Raw genomic sequence first — 18,242 nt, forward strand, 5'->3', positions numbered from 1 at the left:
AACCCAACCGTACACTATGCTCATCCAAGGCCCTCCTCCAGGTGCCTACTCAGAGGGAAGCTGGGAGTGTGGCAACAATGGAGAGGGCCTTCTCAGTGGTGGCCCCTAAATTATGGAATGATCTTCCTGACGAGGTGTGCCTGGCACCAACACTGTTATCTTTTCGGTGCCAGGTCAAGACTTTCCTCTTCTCCCAGGCATTTTAGCATGTGTTTTTAAATTGCTTTTTAAAAATGTGTTTTTAATGTTTTTAATTGTTGTAAACCGCCCAGAGTGCTTCGGCTATGGGGCAGTATACAAATGCAATAAATAAATAAATAATAAAAAGCAAGACGTACTAGGATTAGAATAGTGAAAACATTTTATATTAATCTTAAGACTTTTAAGGGAATGAACGTCTGTCTCCAAACTTTTGTTTAAGGAATAAATTATTTCTAAATGAAGGACAAATGTTAAATTTGGAGTAAATCATTGTACTGAACCAAACTAACAACCAATATCTGCTATAGACTCTTCCCCACCCCTTCTCTCTTGGCCATAAAATTGCTCTGCCCTTTTGGACACAGTGCATTTTAAACTGTATGTAAATTCAAAGCATCAAATATCAATTTCAAACTTGAGACATTGTCTTTCAGATCATATTTAATTCATTCATACAATTCAAGAGATTTTGAGTTTTATACAAAAGCCAGTCAAAAAACAGACACAGCATCATAAAAAGGATTTGGGGGATTTTCCCAGGGGGGCGATTCTGGGAGCCTTTCTGAAAGTGATAGAGCACATCTAAACATTTGGTGAATGATATGCTTTTATTGCAATTTCATTGAGGTTAAGCTCATTTCTAAACCAGATTGACTATTTTAAGAAGGTTAGAGACAGGTCTGAAACTGTTTGGGTGATCATCATCTAACACTTATTTTTAAGGAGGGGTTTAAACAGTGTCTCTTACAAGATTCTACCTAATCTGCTTCCCAAGGCATGTTCTTTTATCAAGAAACTGCTTTATAGCCCTTTTACATACAATTGAGGTATGACAAACTCCCCCCCCCCCGTGTATTACATTGGAGAGCACATCAAAGACTGACCATTCCAAGCTGGGTTTTTCATTATTCTGCACCGAGGAACACTGAGCACCAGCATTTTATGTGTGTGCATTTGGATTATTTGAAACATTTAAATTGCAGCTATAGCTTTTATTGCTCTTGCTTCATTGATCCCTTGGCTTTAGAAGTGCCTCACCAGTTCTGATATCATGGCCTCTAAGATCATTTCTTGATATCCCTTAATTGGGGCTGTGGAGAGCGGTTATTTGTTATTTAAGAGTAATATATATTGCCTTTGTATGTAAATAGCACATGTCTTCAATATATTAGCTTGGTAATCACAAATGTGCTAATTGCTTGTTGTGGCTAGAGGGAGGAGACAATCCAACCTTATTAATAGTAGGTTCCAGACTGATCCCGCCTGCTTTAAATGTATCTGCATCTATATGGCTTTTAAAATGTCTTTGTGCTAGATCTAGATTTGCCCTTCCACAATTGGAAGTGCCCCTTCCATTGTGGAAAAGACCTGCTTCTAGCAGAAGCTTTTGATGGATGACAGGGAAAGACTGTTTCCAATTGTTTTCCCTCCCAGCCCCCAGTCCCACCACCCCCACACAGTTCAGTAGGGTCCACCATCCCTCAGGAGCAGATTTTCAGGGGGGTGGGGTTGCAGGGGTAGAAGGAATTGGCAAAATTGGCTTCTTCCCCTTTCTCTTGGAGAAGTATCCACTTTACAGAATTTTGCTCCCAACAAGCCTGAATCCAACCCTATTTATTTTATCACCTGAGAGTGGGGGCTTATCCATGTGGGAGCATAACTTCATGCTAAAGATGCTGTTTTTACCTCCGTTTTCTGTTTGCACCATCTACAGTAAGGGATCAATGCCAGCTGCAAACACGGTGTTTTCTAGTCACACTTGAGGGGAAGCATCAATCACGCAGTTTCCTAAAGATCATGCCCTCTAATTTAACATTCCCCACTCCCTCTCGTTACCTGGCAACTGAGCATACTCAGTTTGTTCTACCAGTAAGTTTTATTTTAAAAAACAAGCCACAACAAGTGCTATTATTTGTATTTTCACTGGTACAAAACAGCTGAAATACAAATCTTTGTTTGAGCGGTGTTATGCTTTTCTGCATAAGTTATGAAGAAAAAGAAAATAAAGGCACCGTTTTCAGCAACATAAAAAAGCATTGCAGAATGGGGGAGAGCAGCTTAAGTTGCAGGAAATAAAATGAACAAAGGGAGGAGGAGGGAGTGGGCATGGAGAAGGAACGATTGACACACACCTAAAAGCATTGGAGCAAAGCATCTGCAAGTCCTAGAGATATGGAGGGGAGACTTTTTTCCTTCCCTTTTTGGATTATCCGAGGATTGGGTTAGTATAGATTTACAGGGGGGAAACTGTGTGATAGCTTCTGTTTGCCAGTAACATCATGTGAACCATGTGAATTAAAAGGGGATGGAAGTAGCACCAGATACACAGTAAATTGCCATGTGGATAAGCCCTGACTCTTATTATAGTCACTGCTATTATTTATACAGCCTAATGAACTGTATGGGATTCCCCTTCCCCTTGTGTTTGCTCCAGGTGAAGGTCATGGTGCGCATTTGTTCTACCCTGGCCAGGGACTCCTCTGAATCCAGTTCCTTCTTAAAGGTTGATCCTCGTAAGAAGCAAATTACTCTTTATGACCCATTGTCTTGTGGAGGCCAGAACGCCTTCCAAAAAAGGAGCAGTCAAGTGCCGCCCAAGATGTTTGCATTTGATGCAGTTTTTCCTCAAGATGCATCTCAGGTAGGCAACGTGCAACTATGATAATATTCAAATAATTGTATTATTGCTATTCAGAATATAATTGGTATTAGGTCAAGGATGAATTTTTCTTTTGTAACATGTACAGTATATAACATGGAAGGGGAATAAAACAGGTTAATAAAACAGGGAATAAAACAGTAATAGTAAAGGAATGGCCTGGAGCCAGATAATTGGCCAGTAAGTTCCAATCAGTAGGTAAAATTCAGTCCTATCAGGCTTCTGACTATTTCCTAGGTCAGGGGTAGGGAACCTTTGGCTCTCCAGATGTTGCTGAACAACAACTCCCATCACCCCTGGCCATTGGCCATCTTGCTGGGGCTTATGGAAGTTGTAGTTCAGCAGCTTCTGTAGGGCCAAAGGTTTCCCACACCTGTCCTCGGTTTTCTGGCTCACAGCTGTCAAAATTTCCCTTGTGTCCTCACCATCTGCCCCACTGATGCCAGCATGACAGAACTCTTTCTGTTCTAAGGCAGCCTTCTTACTCACTGGCCATCATTTTATTGCCTATGTATCTCAAGTATCTCTCAGTTTTGCAGTCTTATAATGCTAATTTATTACTCCACGTTTGTAGAGATGGTCACAGTGTGAAGGCTATGGCCCTTTCTGTAAGACACAGACAGATCTGCAAGTTTCAAGAGGTGCCCAAAACTGCTGTGTAACATCTTTATAACCTTCACCAGAAAAATTAGGTAGGAGATGGGGCAATCAGTGGCTGAAGAACTGCAAATTTCTTTATTTTGTTTTATTTTTGAGCAGAGGCCAGACATCTGCTGCTGATAAGCTGTTTTATTCCATGCCTACTTTTTCTTTAATTTTTTTAATTGTTAACAAAAAATACAAAAAATAGTTTTCAGTATTTAGATTAAAAAGAGTATTAAAACATATACAACTGGTATTATCAACAACAAAGATAACTCTTTATCTTCTTTAAGCAAGATGTTGATAATCCCAACCATCAACAGCTTCATCTTCTCTGCGGTGGATTATATTTATCATAAATAAATCATCTTTTTACAATTGTACCAGGCTGAAGTATGTGCAGGAACAGTAGCTGAAGTGATCCAGTCTGTGGTGAATGGTGCAGATGGATGTGTATTTTGCTTTGGACATGCCAAACTAGGTTAGTAAGTTTCATATTCAAACAATAATGTACAAGAAATTTGTCATCTCGTATAACATTCTGTATCTTGATTCCTTCAATATACCAGTCTTGTTTGTATTCCCTGCTATGTTGATGTGTTCCCCTAATACTGTGCAGTTGCTGAAAAAAATGTGATAGCTCCATCCCCATTGTCCCTTTCCATAGGTTTAGAAAAATGGTTTAAAATTATGATGATTAGACTAACGAAGTAGCCACTTTTAAATTCCAGGAGTTACTTATGGTTGAATACTAATATCCAGAATTAGTTTGGGAAAATGTCTCCATTTGAGATAATCTCTACTGGGGAAAAATTGAACTCACAGGTCTATCAACTAAAAACAAAACAATATTATGTCAAAACCTCCTCATTTTCAGGCTTACACAACATCCAAAGGTAATTATCCAAGGAGTATACCACTTGAAATGGTTGTAATGATCTCTGACGTCTGACATTTCAAATGTGCCATTTCTTCCTGTTTCTTCCAGTTTCAGCAATGTTTCAATAGCTAATTTTATCATCAGTATTATTTGACTTGAGATTGTACATTTTATTTGGATTGACTCTGTTTATATACTGATTCATATTTTATATTAAAACGAAAGCAGTGAGTCTTCATCACAGTTTTACAAATGTAGGTGGGTTTTATCACACTCAGTTTTACAAACTGAAGACTGAGGTACAAAAATAGAATGAAAAAGTCAATAGAATATCCAGTCAATAGCTTCATATGTTTTTCAAATGCATTTCAAAAACAAAGCACATTGCTGCAGATCAGGATTTGGCCTATGTTGTGCATATTTTAAAATTACACATGCATTTATACGGCTCCCTTCTTTACATGTTCCACTTGCAGAAATTTTATTATCTTCCTTTCCTCCACTCCATTCCGAACAGGAAAATCCTACACTATGATTGGAAAGGATGATTCTATGCAGAACCTCGGCATAATCCCTTGTGCTATCTCATGGCTTTTCAAGCTGATTAATGAACGGAAAGAGAAGACAGGAGCCCGTTTCTCAGTCCGAATTTCAGCAGTGGAAGTGTGGGGAAAAGAAGAAAATCTGAGAGATTTGCTGTCAGAGGTGGCGACAGGCAGCCTACAAGACGGCCAGTCCCCTGGTGTCTACCTTTGTGAGGATCCAATTTGTGGCATGCAGGTGAATACTGAGCTCTTTTGTCATGTCATATGTCTACTGGTGCCATGTTTTTACTACAGTGGTTTCAATTTTTAAAAAAGTACCCAAAGCACAAACTTTTTCTAACTTGGAAGTGTTTACTCTGAGGCACACAAGAAACTTTATGACCTGCAGCTGCAGGGCCATCTGCTCTCCTGGCCTAAATATTTGTGCCTTTGGCATAACTTGAAGTTGAGCAGGGACTTTTGTTAGCTGTAAAATGTGAAAGAATTCAGATCAAACAAAAGTTGTCTCCTTCCCGTAATAATTTCTCCAATGTATAACAACACACTAAAATATTTACAATATTGCACAAATAGCCAGAGACCAATAATATGGCTGTTTATATCTCCACAAGCTACATTATTTATAGTACTAGGATTAGTAATGTTGTATGAAGTATTAATAGCTACTTATTAATTGCTGCCAAGCTGTGAATGGGAGCCCTGGTCAAGCCAAGAATAACTCCAGTGTTCTTTGGACAGCAACACCCAAATGGTTGAAAAAAACACTTCCTGGCCAAGTTGAAAGATACATGAGTTGCAGTAGCCTTGGGCCTCCCCTCCCCACCCCTCCTTTAAATTATGGATAAATCCTCTAGGCACCCTTGTTGGCAGGAGTTCCTTGTAGACCTCACATTTGTAACAAAATACCTACTGTTCTGTGCACAAAGTGACTACTGCATTTATGGTGCGCCTTTCGCTGAAAGTGTTGGAGAGAGTTCCAGCAAAAGAGGAAGAGAGAAAGCAAACATGAATTAGATTCCAAACTCTTGAAAACATAAAGGGCCACACAGACTTGGTTTGGGGTTTCAGCTAAATTGTGTAGTTTGTAGATAATCCTACTGAATAGTGGTTCAGTATTTCCCTCAGTGTATACATAAATGTATACATGAGAGGAAAGTATGCATATAAATGTATATATTAGTGAAAAATATATACAAAAATGCATTATATTAGGGAAAGTTGCTTGCATATTAGGCAAAGTTGCAAAATTCTCATCCAGACCTTTTTAAAAAAAATTACAGACAGATACAGAAATATGGAGAACTGAACTTAAGATATGAAAAACAAGAAACAAGGAGAAACTGAAATTGACAGATTCATTCATCTCTAATTCTGATAGTGGAGAGTGTCATTGGTCAGTATCCAGTGACACAAAACTAGATTCTAAATATACAGCTGCTCATCTAGCTTCCTACTAGCTCTAATACAGGGTTGGCCCTCCAGATGTTACTGCACTGCAACTCCCATTAGGCCCAGCCACCATGGCTATGAATCTTTGCCAGCTGCAAAGGTGATTAATGGCACTGCAAAACAATTAGCTGACAGCTGGCCAGGCAGGGCTGGGTTGTAAATCAGTCAAGGCTTGAGGAGAATGAGAGTAAGCAAAGGAGGGGGTCTAGGGGTTCAAGCTCCACATACCAGTTTCTCTTCCCAAAACAAGGTCAGTAGCATGACAAGGGTTCATTATTCCAATAAGGCAATCCAGGTTTCAAGACTCAACAGGCACAGCCAGCAAGGGTCTGATGTTGGTGTCCGATGTTGCTTCCAGCAGAGGGCAAAAGACCTCTCACTGCCTTTTAAACTCCCCTCCCTGCTTCAGGTGCTAGCAATCAGCTCTCCATCTCCCAGGAGCTTTTAGCCTTAAACAGCCAGAACGCCTGTGTTGCTCTGCTAGTTGCAGGCATCTTCGCTCTGTAGGGGGCAAAGTGGCCTCCTGTTCACTCCCTGAGTCTGACTGGGGGGCTCCAGCTGTGTCCTGAACAGCTTCCAGTGATGGGAGGTCTGGAGCAGCATCTTGGGTGAGTCTGCTTGTTCCCTGTCCTGGGTCTGCTGTGCCAATCCACTGCTCCTCATCCTCCTCTGAGGACTCATCCGATGGAGGCATGAAAATGGCCAATGGTCAGGAATATTGGTAGTCCAGCAACATCTGGAAAGCCACAGGTTCCCCACCTCTGCTCTAATAGAACTTACACATATTCTCCTGACACCACAATGTTCCATGTTTCCTCACTCCTCATAAGTAGCAACAAATAATGTGGAACCAAGACAGGCAAACTTGGAATTTCTTGATGTCAAGATATGGCTAAGTTCTATAAGACCTTAAGGGGAGGGGGGGGAGAGCGAAAACTATATCCACAGCTGTCATTTTAAGAAATAGCCATGTGGTTATTATGACATCTTGTTTGGCCTTGACAGAAAGTTCTAAGAAAGCAAACCCTCACGGCAACTGTCAAGCTGAGGCAGGGGGAGTACTTTACTTAGCCCATTACAAGGCACCCAGCCTCACAATGTAATCACTGGAAAGAGTAAGGAAGTGTGGAAATAGGCTTACTTGATGGCAGCAATGAAGGTAAATGGAAGCTGGGAGTAGCAGTGACCACAGTCAGCCTAGCTGGGATTGAGGAGCATGGAACCCACAACCAAAGGGAGCACCAGGTTGAGTATCACAGATCTGGAATGAAGCACCTCGCTTTTGGTTTTTGCTATAATGTGGAGGCATTTCATTATGGGAATTCTGTTTTGCTACAAATGTTCTACAAAGCAGAATGTTCCCTTATCCAAAGCATACTATATTTCGGTTTTGCCAACAGAAAGTTCCTTACTAGTGTTGGACTTTTTATGTGCTTTACATCCCCTTGGTTGCCTTGCAGCTACAGAATCAAAGTGAACTCCGAGCTCCAACTGCAGAGAAAGTGGCCTTCTTCCTCGATGCAGCCATTGCCTCACGACGAAGCAGTCAGCAAGATTGCCGGGAGGAAGATCACAAGAATTCTCACATGCTCTTCACTCTGCACATCTACCAGTACCGAATGGAGAAGAGCGGAAAAGGGGGAAGTAAGTCTCACTGTTCCCTATTGTTTTCTAACATACGTTGTTGTCATTGAAATGGCTATGCACTCATGCAAAGGTACAAGTTTACATAGGCAACAATTGTATTATATCATGAAATGTCTATTCAGTGTCTGTTCTGGGATGTTCTTAGGTGTAGTCAATGCAGATTGTTGGAACCAGATACTTTCTGACATGCTCAGCTTGAGTCAGCAGTTTGTCAGGTGACAAAAGAGGCCAGTGATGTCACTTTGCCCTATAAATCTGCAAATTCTGTCTTGGCTCATAAACCTAAGTAATTCTTCTCCAACTGAATAACTTTTCTCCCTGCCTGTACCTGCTGTGCCTTGTTCCCTCCCATATGGGTCTGTTTACTTGGCTGTGACTTGCTGCCTGTCTTCTGTTTACTTTACTATTTGACTATAGCAAGATTAAAAGCACAATCAGCGATTCCTCTTTTCTGGTAGCATTAAGACAGAGCCATTAATTCAGTCACTCTAATAAATGAAGTCCTCTCTCTCACCACCAAGGGGTGGCTTCCTTATTCACTCAGGAACCTGGAAAGTGGGTGGAAGTGACAATTTCCATTATGGGCACCATTAAATAGCTAAACAATTTAATCCTAGAGGTTAGCAATTTTTGTATTGTCTCAGTTTGAATTGCTATGTTTAATGTTCTTTTAATACGAATCATGAATACGAGTGAGCATTTTTGCTAGTATAGTTCTTTAGATTATTTGTGATTCAGAGTATTCTCCAGTCCAAATACACAAAGAGTATCACCGTTTATCATACTGTGAACTTGTGATGCAGAGAATGTACATATTCTGTATACTACGCAAATATGCTTAATGTATGGGGATATCCAACATTAGTCATACTTGGAGTAGACCCATTGATTTCAGTGGAATATGACTTATTTGGACATCACCCTGTATCAAGTGTGGAGAAAACTTTGGATCTCCAGATGTTGCTGAACTTCAGTCTCAGCCAGCATGGCCAATAGCCAGGGATGATGGGAGCTGTAGTTCAGCAACATCTAGAGGACCAAAGGTCACCATGCCTGCCCTATGTAAACATACAGTATAATAGTTCACATACAATGCACATGAATCAGAATCCAAACATCTCACAAAATGGCAATCCAGTTTGTATGTATTTCAGTAATAATTCACATAGAATTGCCAGATAGAACTCAATTAATGATAGGTTTATTAATTAACCACCCTTCAGTGGGAAGAAAAACTGTGAATGCTCAGTCTTTTCAGAATGAGAATGACTTGCTTTAAGGAGATTACCATTAAAGTCACCCAATTCTTTATATTTTTATGTGTGCACACATAATCGTATTTACTTTCTAATGCAATTAAATGAAGAAATCCTAATGTTTTCTCAAGGAAATCTTGCTAAATTGTACCCGAAAAATCCCACTGGCTTAAATTTCATTCATATTCCACCTCTGAGTGACCTACTGAGATAGCTAGAGCCAGATATAAGCTCTGATCTAGTCTAAAGTTAATTCTGTTTAAGCCCCCTTAATTTCTTTTAAAATTCTGATCATTAAATTCATGAAAACTGTAACAAAAGTATATGTACAATGACCAATTTAAATGTAAAATTATAAAAATAATAAAATAATGTTATACGATAGATAGATTCTGTTTCTAATAGTCAAAGATGGGCCAATTGTTCAAAAATCTCAGGGAATGATAACTGTTGAAATTAATGGACTTGTCCTTTGATTTCAATGGCTCTGTTCTGAGTATGACTAAGATTGGATATTAACCAGGTTTATCCCCCCCCCCATTTCCTACTGTAAAATGTTCTCTTATTTGAGACATTTGGACTACATACCATGCTCTAGAAAACCACTAGTTCATTTGTTATCTACTAGTCTGAGGGCAGAACTAGACTTTGTATGATACACAAGAGACTCTTCCCCCACCTCTTCTCAGTAATGTGTAACATAACACAATGCAAGTGGTGATGTCATTGTGCTGTGTGTTTCTCTGCTTGCATAACCAGCAGACAATTATGTGAGGTAGGCAGCAAGCGAAACATAACAGCATGCTGACATCATGTCAGCTGCTGTGTTATACTACACGTATACCAAAGTACCATTTATTTATTTTGTACAGACTCACTTTTGTAGGGATGGAAGTATAAAGTCCACCAGAACAGTTCAGAAACCACTCAAGCCAGTTTTGATCTCCATGAAATCTATGGGCAAAGCTTGCTGAATGTTAACCACCTAAACTTGTTCATGAGTTGCATGTGACTCATGAAGCATAATTTGGCCACCCATGTCATAAACAAAGACTAATCTCCCAGCTAATATCCTGTAATCTGCTACCCAATGAAATAACTCTTTATATTCAAGCCATGCTGTGAAGGAGGATACAAAGCTGTTAAACAACAGCATACCAGTCTCCCGATGTTGGAGGTTTAAAAGGGGAGCATGGAAAGACTTGCAAAGGCTTTAGAACAGCCTCCAGAGGCTCAGACGGAAGTGTGAGGGGCTGTTCCTCATCCGCCCACCCTCCTGCCACCCAACCGCTCTGATGGTTAAAGAAGGGGAGCGGCTGCTTCAAACAGTGTTTTTGCAAAGGGCTTTACAGCAGCCCCCTTGCTCCCATTTGAGCCACTGGAGCCTGCTCCTTTCTCTCCCCTTCCCCCCTGTTGCCACTGCTGTCCCCACTGCTGCCTCGTACATGCCTGCTTAAAGAAGAAACGTGGAGCTGCTTTAAAGAGTGCTTTTGCAAAGGGAGTTAGCCCCTATTCATCAGCTGGTGAGCAGGGATTAAATCCTGCTGCCATGGCTGCACAGTCCCATTCCCTTCTGGCAATAGGGCACAGCCAATGCATGATTAAACCTGGTCCTCCCACCCATGACATCAGCTGATGGATGGGTGTGATTTGAGTAATATGGCCTCATTGGCCAAACTGGACCCCCAATGGGCCAAGGTTGATCCATGGGCTGGAAGTTCCCTACCTTTGTACTACCGGATCAAGTGCATATCTTTCTTTCGTTTTTACTTTGGAGTGGTTGGAGTCAGAGATATGTATTTTCTCAATTACATTAGATTATTTCACAAACATTTTTGTGAGTACACAGTGTGCTACAGGAGTGAAATTATGTCATTTATAATTATGGATATTCACTCAATAATGCACTATCAGGCCTGTATTAGATGGCACTCTATTTGTGAGCATATAGCATGTGCAGCAATTATATCTTTAGGTATTGTGCTACCATTTCTGACAGCACTTTTATGAAATATTCAGAAACCAGACATTTTCAAACAGGAATTCTGAATAGTACTCAATTCTGAAATGGTCATTAGGTTTTTAAGAAGTGAAAATTAAAAACTGTCTATCAGGTAGTGTCTCTTGCATTAGTTTGTTTAGCAGATGTGGAATTTTGGCAAGGATACTGAAAGAAGTAACAGAGGAAAATGAGTTACTGTACTGTATTAAAAACAAAGAGAACTTAAATTTTCCATAGATGTAAGGATGCAAGGGTTGGGATTAGCCATAACAAATGGTGAGATGAGTGAGTAGATCTCTCACTTTTGTTAGTTTTTATTTCATGGTTTATATATTTTTTGCTGTCTCTACTCAGCAGATTACAAAGGGATTAATTTTACCTTTTAGTATGATAAAATATATGCCTACTCAGTCAAGTCCCATTGAGTGCAATGGGGCTTACTCCCAGGAAACCAGATATAGTATTCCAGTCTTTGTTTCCCAACACCATGCTTTCAAAATCCGTGAGAGTCAGAAATCTGGCTCTAATTTTGTCTCTCTCTCTCTTTTTCTAACAGTGTCAGGAGGCCGTAGTCGCTTACACCTGATTGACCTAGGCAGCTGTGTTAAACCCCTCAGCAAAAATCGTGAAGGAGGATCTGGGCTCTGTCTTTCATTGTCTGCATTGGGCAATGTCATCCTTGCCCTAGTCAATGGCAGCAAACACATTCCATACAAGTAAGTGATTTTTTGCTATCTCATATATATTTCCAGCATTATATTTCCAATATCAATTCATTCATATTATATATCTATCACGTGTTGTATGAGTGGGTGCACACCCACCCACACATATATATACACAGGGCTGGCACTAGGCATGACTGGGCGCTTCGGCACCAGCCTGCCCTGGGCCCACGGCATCGTTGCCCAACACCCCATGATACAGGTGGCATGGGGCTGATAAGCCTGCCTCTGTACCCCAACTACCTCTCATGTTGTGTGAATGATGTGTGGGCATAGCATGCATGCATGCATGCATGCATGCCATTAACCAAGATGGCAGCGGGCATCAACCCTTTAGGGAACCCCCCACTGCCATTGTGGGTGATGGCAGGGATGTGCACACAGTGCACACAGCATTCACACTGAGGAGAGAGGAAGGTGGGGCATGCGTGTGGGCTTATTGAAGCTTGTCCTGTTTGTATTGGGGGGGGTGCCTGGGAGCTCCTGCTCTGCAATCCGTGGCAGGTCGGGTTGCAGGATCTGACACTGTTGTGGATCATGGAATGGGAGCACCACCCTCCCACCCTAAGGAGGGGCTCTCTGGGCCACAAGGGCCCTTGGCCAGGGCCTAACCTGGCTGCTCTCTGGCGCTGGCCCTGCATATATTTGTGTTGCAGCTTTACATGAAAGCTACATGGCTAATGAAGAAAAATAATAAATCAAATTCTGTTCAGAAAGGACTGGCAAAAAATAAAAATCAATACAGGACCTGGTTGCATATTATCTGTCAACTAGTCTAAGCAAAGAGAAGAAACATTTCTGACACTTGTAATACTGAAAGAGATTTACTAAGCCTTATAAAAAATATTTTGTGTGTTTGTTTCTAAGTAGTAAGGATCACCTTCAGATAATTAGATTTGGAAGCTTTTATAACTTGGAAGAGAGCTAGTTCTATTTTCTTTCTAGCCTTTGGTGTAAAATGACAAAAATTAATAACTTTTAGTGGTTTATTTACAAGGCTGGCTTTATTTCACATTGTTTATTATCTAATTGTGTGAAGACATATGAATACTTTGCAAATGCACTAAAGGGTTGTATTGTAAGCCATCCCATGGCCAGAGCGAGATGAAAAGTTTTTGTGGGCATGGGACAGTGAATGGTGAAAAAGCTATGCAAATATGATAAGATGATTTGCCAAAGTCACAGTTTTCTAATCCTGTCATTCTCTGCCTCTTTTCCTGCCATATTCCCCTCCTTCTCTCATGTGGCTAACAGGAGAAGTAACAATCCTCCACCTGGACGTCCCTCTCTCTCTCTCTCTCTCTCTCTCTCTCTCTCTCTCTCTCGTTTTTTCAGTGGGGGGAAGGGTCCATGTGTGGACTCAGCCTCTCCTCTGACATATGTGGAACATGTGTGGATTTAGCTATCCCAGAATTAAGATATATATACACATGAGGGCTTTTTCTCCTGGTTGTACAAGTTCAAGGTTGGCCTGGTTGTACCATTAGGTAGAGTGAGAGTGGCCACCTCAGACAGCAGGAACTGAAGAGTGAGGACTAGATAGAGCTGCATGTGCCACGTGATCTGGTCTGCACCTCCTAAACTAGCCTGCTGCCCTCAAATGCAGTGGAGGATGTTGTCTCATTGCCAATGCTGAAGTAAGATTTGAGTGCCAGTCCAGTGGACTTCTGTACGTGAAATGGGGAGGGTGCCATCTTGGGCAAGCTCTGGTTGAAGGAGATTGTCAGCCTGTGCTCAAGCCCATTATTTTTTCAAAGATTGATTCTTCAGCTAGATGGAAACACAAAATACTTACATAAATATTGGCAAGTTCTGTAGGCTATTTGTTGAATAATGTAGTGAGAACAGATTTGGTGCCTAGCATGCATGTAGCTGATCCAGGTGAAAACCTCATGTTTACACTTTTGTCTTACAATCCATAATCACTGAGGAGTAGACAGTGGCTTCAGTTTCATAGAATCATAGAACAGTAGAGTTGGAAGGGTCCTAAAAGGCCATTGAGTCCAACCCTCTGCTCAGTGCAGGAATCCAAGTTAAAGAATATCTGACAGGTGGCTATCCAGCTACCTCTTGAATGCCTCCATTGTTGGAGAGCCCACCACATCCCTAGGGAATTGGTTCCATTGTCGTACCGCTCTAACAATTAGGAAGTTTTTTCCTGATGTTCAGTTGAAATCTGGCTTTCTTTCATATTGGAGATCATTAAGAAAGAATCAAAAATAAAACTATGAACATCATACTGCCTTTATACATCCTGTGGTGTGTGATCTCACTTGGAATACCATGTACAGTTTTGCTCGCCTTACTTCAAAAAGGATATTGTAGAGGTGGAACAGATACAGAAAAAGTCTAGCGAAATGATCAACTCACCCATATGAGGAATGGTTACAGGGTCTTTAGTCTTTTTACCTTAGAAAAGGAAAGTGGGGGAGGACACATGATAAAGGTGCATAAAATTATGCATGATGTGGAGGAAGTGGATAGAGTGAAGTTTTTCCCCCTTTCTCACAATACTAAAACCTGGGGACATCCAATGAAGCTGAGTGGCAGGAGATTCAGGACAGAAATATTTCTACCCAAAGTGCATAATTATATATGGAATTTGCTACCATAACATTTACTGCCACCAACCTGGATGACTTTAAAGGAGGATTAAACAACTACATGGAGGTTAAGGCTATCAGTGTCTACTAGTCATGATGAATATATATATCACTGGGGTACATGAGGAGAGTGCTCTTGCACTCTGTCCTGCTTGTGGGCTTCCCATAGATATCTGGTTGGCATCTTTGGAAATAGGATGGTGGACCATTTATTTATGTTATTTATTTCTGGTATTTCTTATCCATTCTTCACCCTGAGGTTATGTAAACTAAAATACAATCACAAAATAATGAATAACAACAAACCATAACACAACAACAATAAAAGCATTAAACAGAAACAACTAGGTTTGATCCTGTAGAGCTCTCTTATGTTCTTATGGAAGATCACATTACTGTAATTTTATACCAAATCACATTGCACATTACAGTTTAGTGGATTACACTATTTGCGGCCTACTGCCGAAATAAACACAGACACCGTTCATTGGGTTAAATCATGGGCCACTTTATTAAACAGAGTCAATTATAATAAATGAACCTGCAGAGGGAAAATGAAGTGCGGGAGAATCCTGCTGATCCAGGCAAAGCCTGCTTGCAGCTATAGGGCAACCAAACCCTGCCTGAGCCTGGGGCTGCCCTATGCCAGGCCCCAGCTCAGGCCACAGCCTGAAGATGTGTAGGGGGTCCAACCCGCATCACCGCCCCCTGGAGCCCTGAAACTCCAAGCGGATGAGGCACATTGGCCCCAAAAGCGGCCCGTGTTCTGCCCCCGGGCCGTATAGCCCTGAGCTGCAGGCCCCCGGACCGCCAATCACCCCCAAAGGTGCCTAAAGGTGTCACCTAGCTGCCCTTTCCCTTTTAACCTTTCCCCCACACTTCCTTGTCACAAAAGGGGGACAAGCCTCTGCTTAGTCTCCCTTTACCCCACACCCGATAAGAATCTGGTGCAAACCCCTCTGCAGGTCCATCAGGAAGATGTCATTGCCCCCGTCAGTCAAATGCACGCCATCTGGCCTAAACAATTCCAGCCTATCGTGCTTGATCTCTGGGTGGTGGATGACAGAACCCCCCAAGCCCCTGATGGCCCTCTGAATTTGCCTATTAACCTTTTTCCGATCCCTGTCCATTCCCCGTGGATCACCGGCATAATTCCACTTCCTGCGCGGCAGGATGTCTGACCATACCAAGTACACCCCCGGCCAGTGCCATGCAATGGCCCAGAGGTCACTACATGCCTGTTCGATTAGGGCCTTGCCCTTCAACAGACCCAAGTTGTTATCTCCCAGGTGGATGACCAGCACCAGGTCCACAGCCGGCTGAAACAAGGTAGGCAGGAGACCGTCCCAACACATCCCCTGGCATCCCAGCCACTGCATTGAGGCCCATTGACTGAGCCCCAGCTGCGTTCCAATGCGAGACTTCACTGTCCTGCGGCCTGCCCAGAAAATCATGCTGTGGCCGCAGAGGAGGATGTGCACTTGCTCCGATCTTTCCCAGCAGCCTGCCAAAATGACAACAATTGCCATCAGGGTAAAGGGGAAACCATTAGCCGCTGGCCTCATGCATCTCAGTGGGTGATCTAACATAAGCCTTGTATGTGTCCGAGGACCACCTGCCCACTGCCTGTAGCCTCCCCTTGGAAAAACCCAGGTGGGCAGCGGTGGAGGCTGCGCCTATTCAGAAGGAGTGTGTCCCGAACTTGTGGGCATCCACACCTAGTTTCTGGAGTGCTGCCTTTGTCACTGACCAAAACTGATACTTGGTAAGGGGCTGGAGGTCCCTGTGCCTGAATAGGTACCCTGGCTGCAGCCCCCGGGCTGCCAGAAAGGTGTGCAGGGCCCTCACTGGGCAAGCTCCTCCTGTTGGCATGGGGATAACTCAGTCAGATGCCCCGTCTGGTGTTGGTCTGTCTTTGACCGCCTGAGTCGCAGGCGGACCCTCTCTGCCTCCCAGCTGAGGTCAGAAACCAGAAGGGCCCGGAGGGAGCTATCCATCTTAGAACCCGCCACCACCTGCCCTATTCAGAAGGCCTCAAAGAACAGGGTGAGGGCTGCAGCATGGTATAACAGTGCCTCAAAATGGGAAGAACATAACTCCCTCCACTGTCCCTGCAGACCAAACAGTAGCTCTGGGGAAAAGGGGAGGTGGGCATCAGGCATGTGCGGACACTCGCAGGACCACCCCTCTAGCATCCGGTGGACCCTAAAGTCACCAGAGTAGTCCTGAAAGCCCCGTGCTTTCACTAGGAAGGATAGACCTGAGAGCTTACCTCTGATGGTCCTGACTGAAAGGCCCCTCCGCTTCCCTTCCACGCAGAGCTCCATAAGATGCTCCACGGGGATGGGCCACTCCTGGGTGTAGCCTCTGGACTCCCTGAAGCTTGCCAGGTCTGTACCTGCCCCCTGGTAGCTGGCCAAAGTGCTGGGTGCCACAGACAGGCTTATGGCCCGTTCTGATTCGGTCCTCCAATGTCCCATAGCTCTGGGGGTACCATGTCCGGCTGAGCCCTTGCCCACGGCGCCAGCTGGTGAAACCTCTCCATCTGGTTCCGTGATAGAGCATCAACAATACTATTGTCAATACCCGGAACATGGCGTGCAAGGAACTGGATATTATAGCAAAGACATTGGACACGAACACTCGCACCAGACGCATAACGTTGGGGTTTCTAGAAGACAGGGTGTTGATGACATGCACCGTAGGGAGGTTGTCACACCAAAAGTGGACTGAGGAATTGCCCAGCTTGTCGGGCCAAAGGTGTACGGCCACAACTCCACCAGCAGAAGCCCCATACCCTGGCACAGCCAGGACCCTGACAGCTCAGCCGGGGGTCTACTGGGGAAACCCAGCTGGCTGAAGGGGTGCCAGCGGAAATTGGTGAAACGCCCCCCAAAGGGTCATTCGAGGGGCATGTCAGAGGAAGGGCTGAGTGGGGGGACTTATGCAGCATCCAGTTCCCTTCAGAGTGCTCCTGTGGGTCCTGATCTGGGCCAAAGTTACGCCAGGAAAAAGGTCAGTCTAAGGAAATAATTACAATGGAAGTCTATGGAGAGCACTTACTCCCCTGCAGGGATGTTAGTGAGGGAAGGCTTTTGCTTTCTGGTCCCGGTGCACAACTCCCGGCTGAGCCCATATTCAGCCAGCCCAGCAGCCCCTGAACATGAAATGGAAGCCCTGGACCTTCCAGCCAGCCTCTCCTCCACCAGCCCCCCTTCCGCCAGCTTCCCTTGTGTTGGAATGCTCTGCCCATCAGGTTCTCAATAATATCTCTTAAAATATCCCTGTGATGTCTATATGTTTTCCTGTGATTTTTTGGGCCGGACAAGAAGACAGTCTAAAGAAAATGTGGAGGGAAATGCCACTAGGCTAAGCCTACAGAGTACTGATATATAGTTAACTCGCAAGCCATTGTTTTTCTGGGCAGGGAGAAAAGCACCACCAGAAACCTCTTCCACTCCCCATCCTGGCAATCTCTTGCTGCTGTGATTCACAGCTGTTATTTTACCCTTCTGTTGGATTTCTGCAGACATACAGGTGCCAGAACACTTGTTCGTGTTTGCATCTATCTCATAAAAAGAAACATAAAGCTTTCTCTCAGTCAGCTGTTTATAGAATCTGTTTGCAAAAGAA

General features: G+C 43.1%; 1 protein-coding gene across 6 annotated transcripts in view; it reads left to right on the plus strand.

Annotated features, from left to right (window-relative positions):
* Positions 1 to 18,242, plus strand: part of KIF26B (kinesin family member 26B) — a 406,835-nt gene that overhangs the window by 295,878 nt on the left and 92,715 nt on the right. For all 6 annotated transcript variants that reach the window (XM_061624637.1, XM_061624633.1, XM_061624632.1 and 3 more), the window contains 5 exons: positions 2,636 to 2,842; positions 3,890 to 3,983; positions 4,900 to 5,162; positions 7,837 to 8,020; positions 11,838 to 11,997. In XM_061624637.1, the coding sequence (XP_061480621.1) occupies positions 2,636 to 2,842; positions 3,890 to 3,983; positions 4,900 to 5,162; positions 7,837 to 8,020; positions 11,838 to 11,997 (908 nt within the window). The remainder of the gene's footprint in view (positions 1 to 2,635; positions 2,843 to 3,889; positions 3,984 to 4,899; positions 5,163 to 7,836; positions 8,021 to 11,837; positions 11,998 to 18,242) is intronic.

The sequence above is a fragment of the Rhineura floridana genome, chromosome 4 (genome assembly GCF_030035675.1).
Source record: "Rhineura floridana isolate rRhiFlo1 chromosome 4, rRhiFlo1.hap2, whole genome shotgun sequence".
NCBI lineage: Eukaryota > Metazoa > Chordata > Lepidosauria > Squamata > Rhineuridae > Rhineura > Rhineura floridana.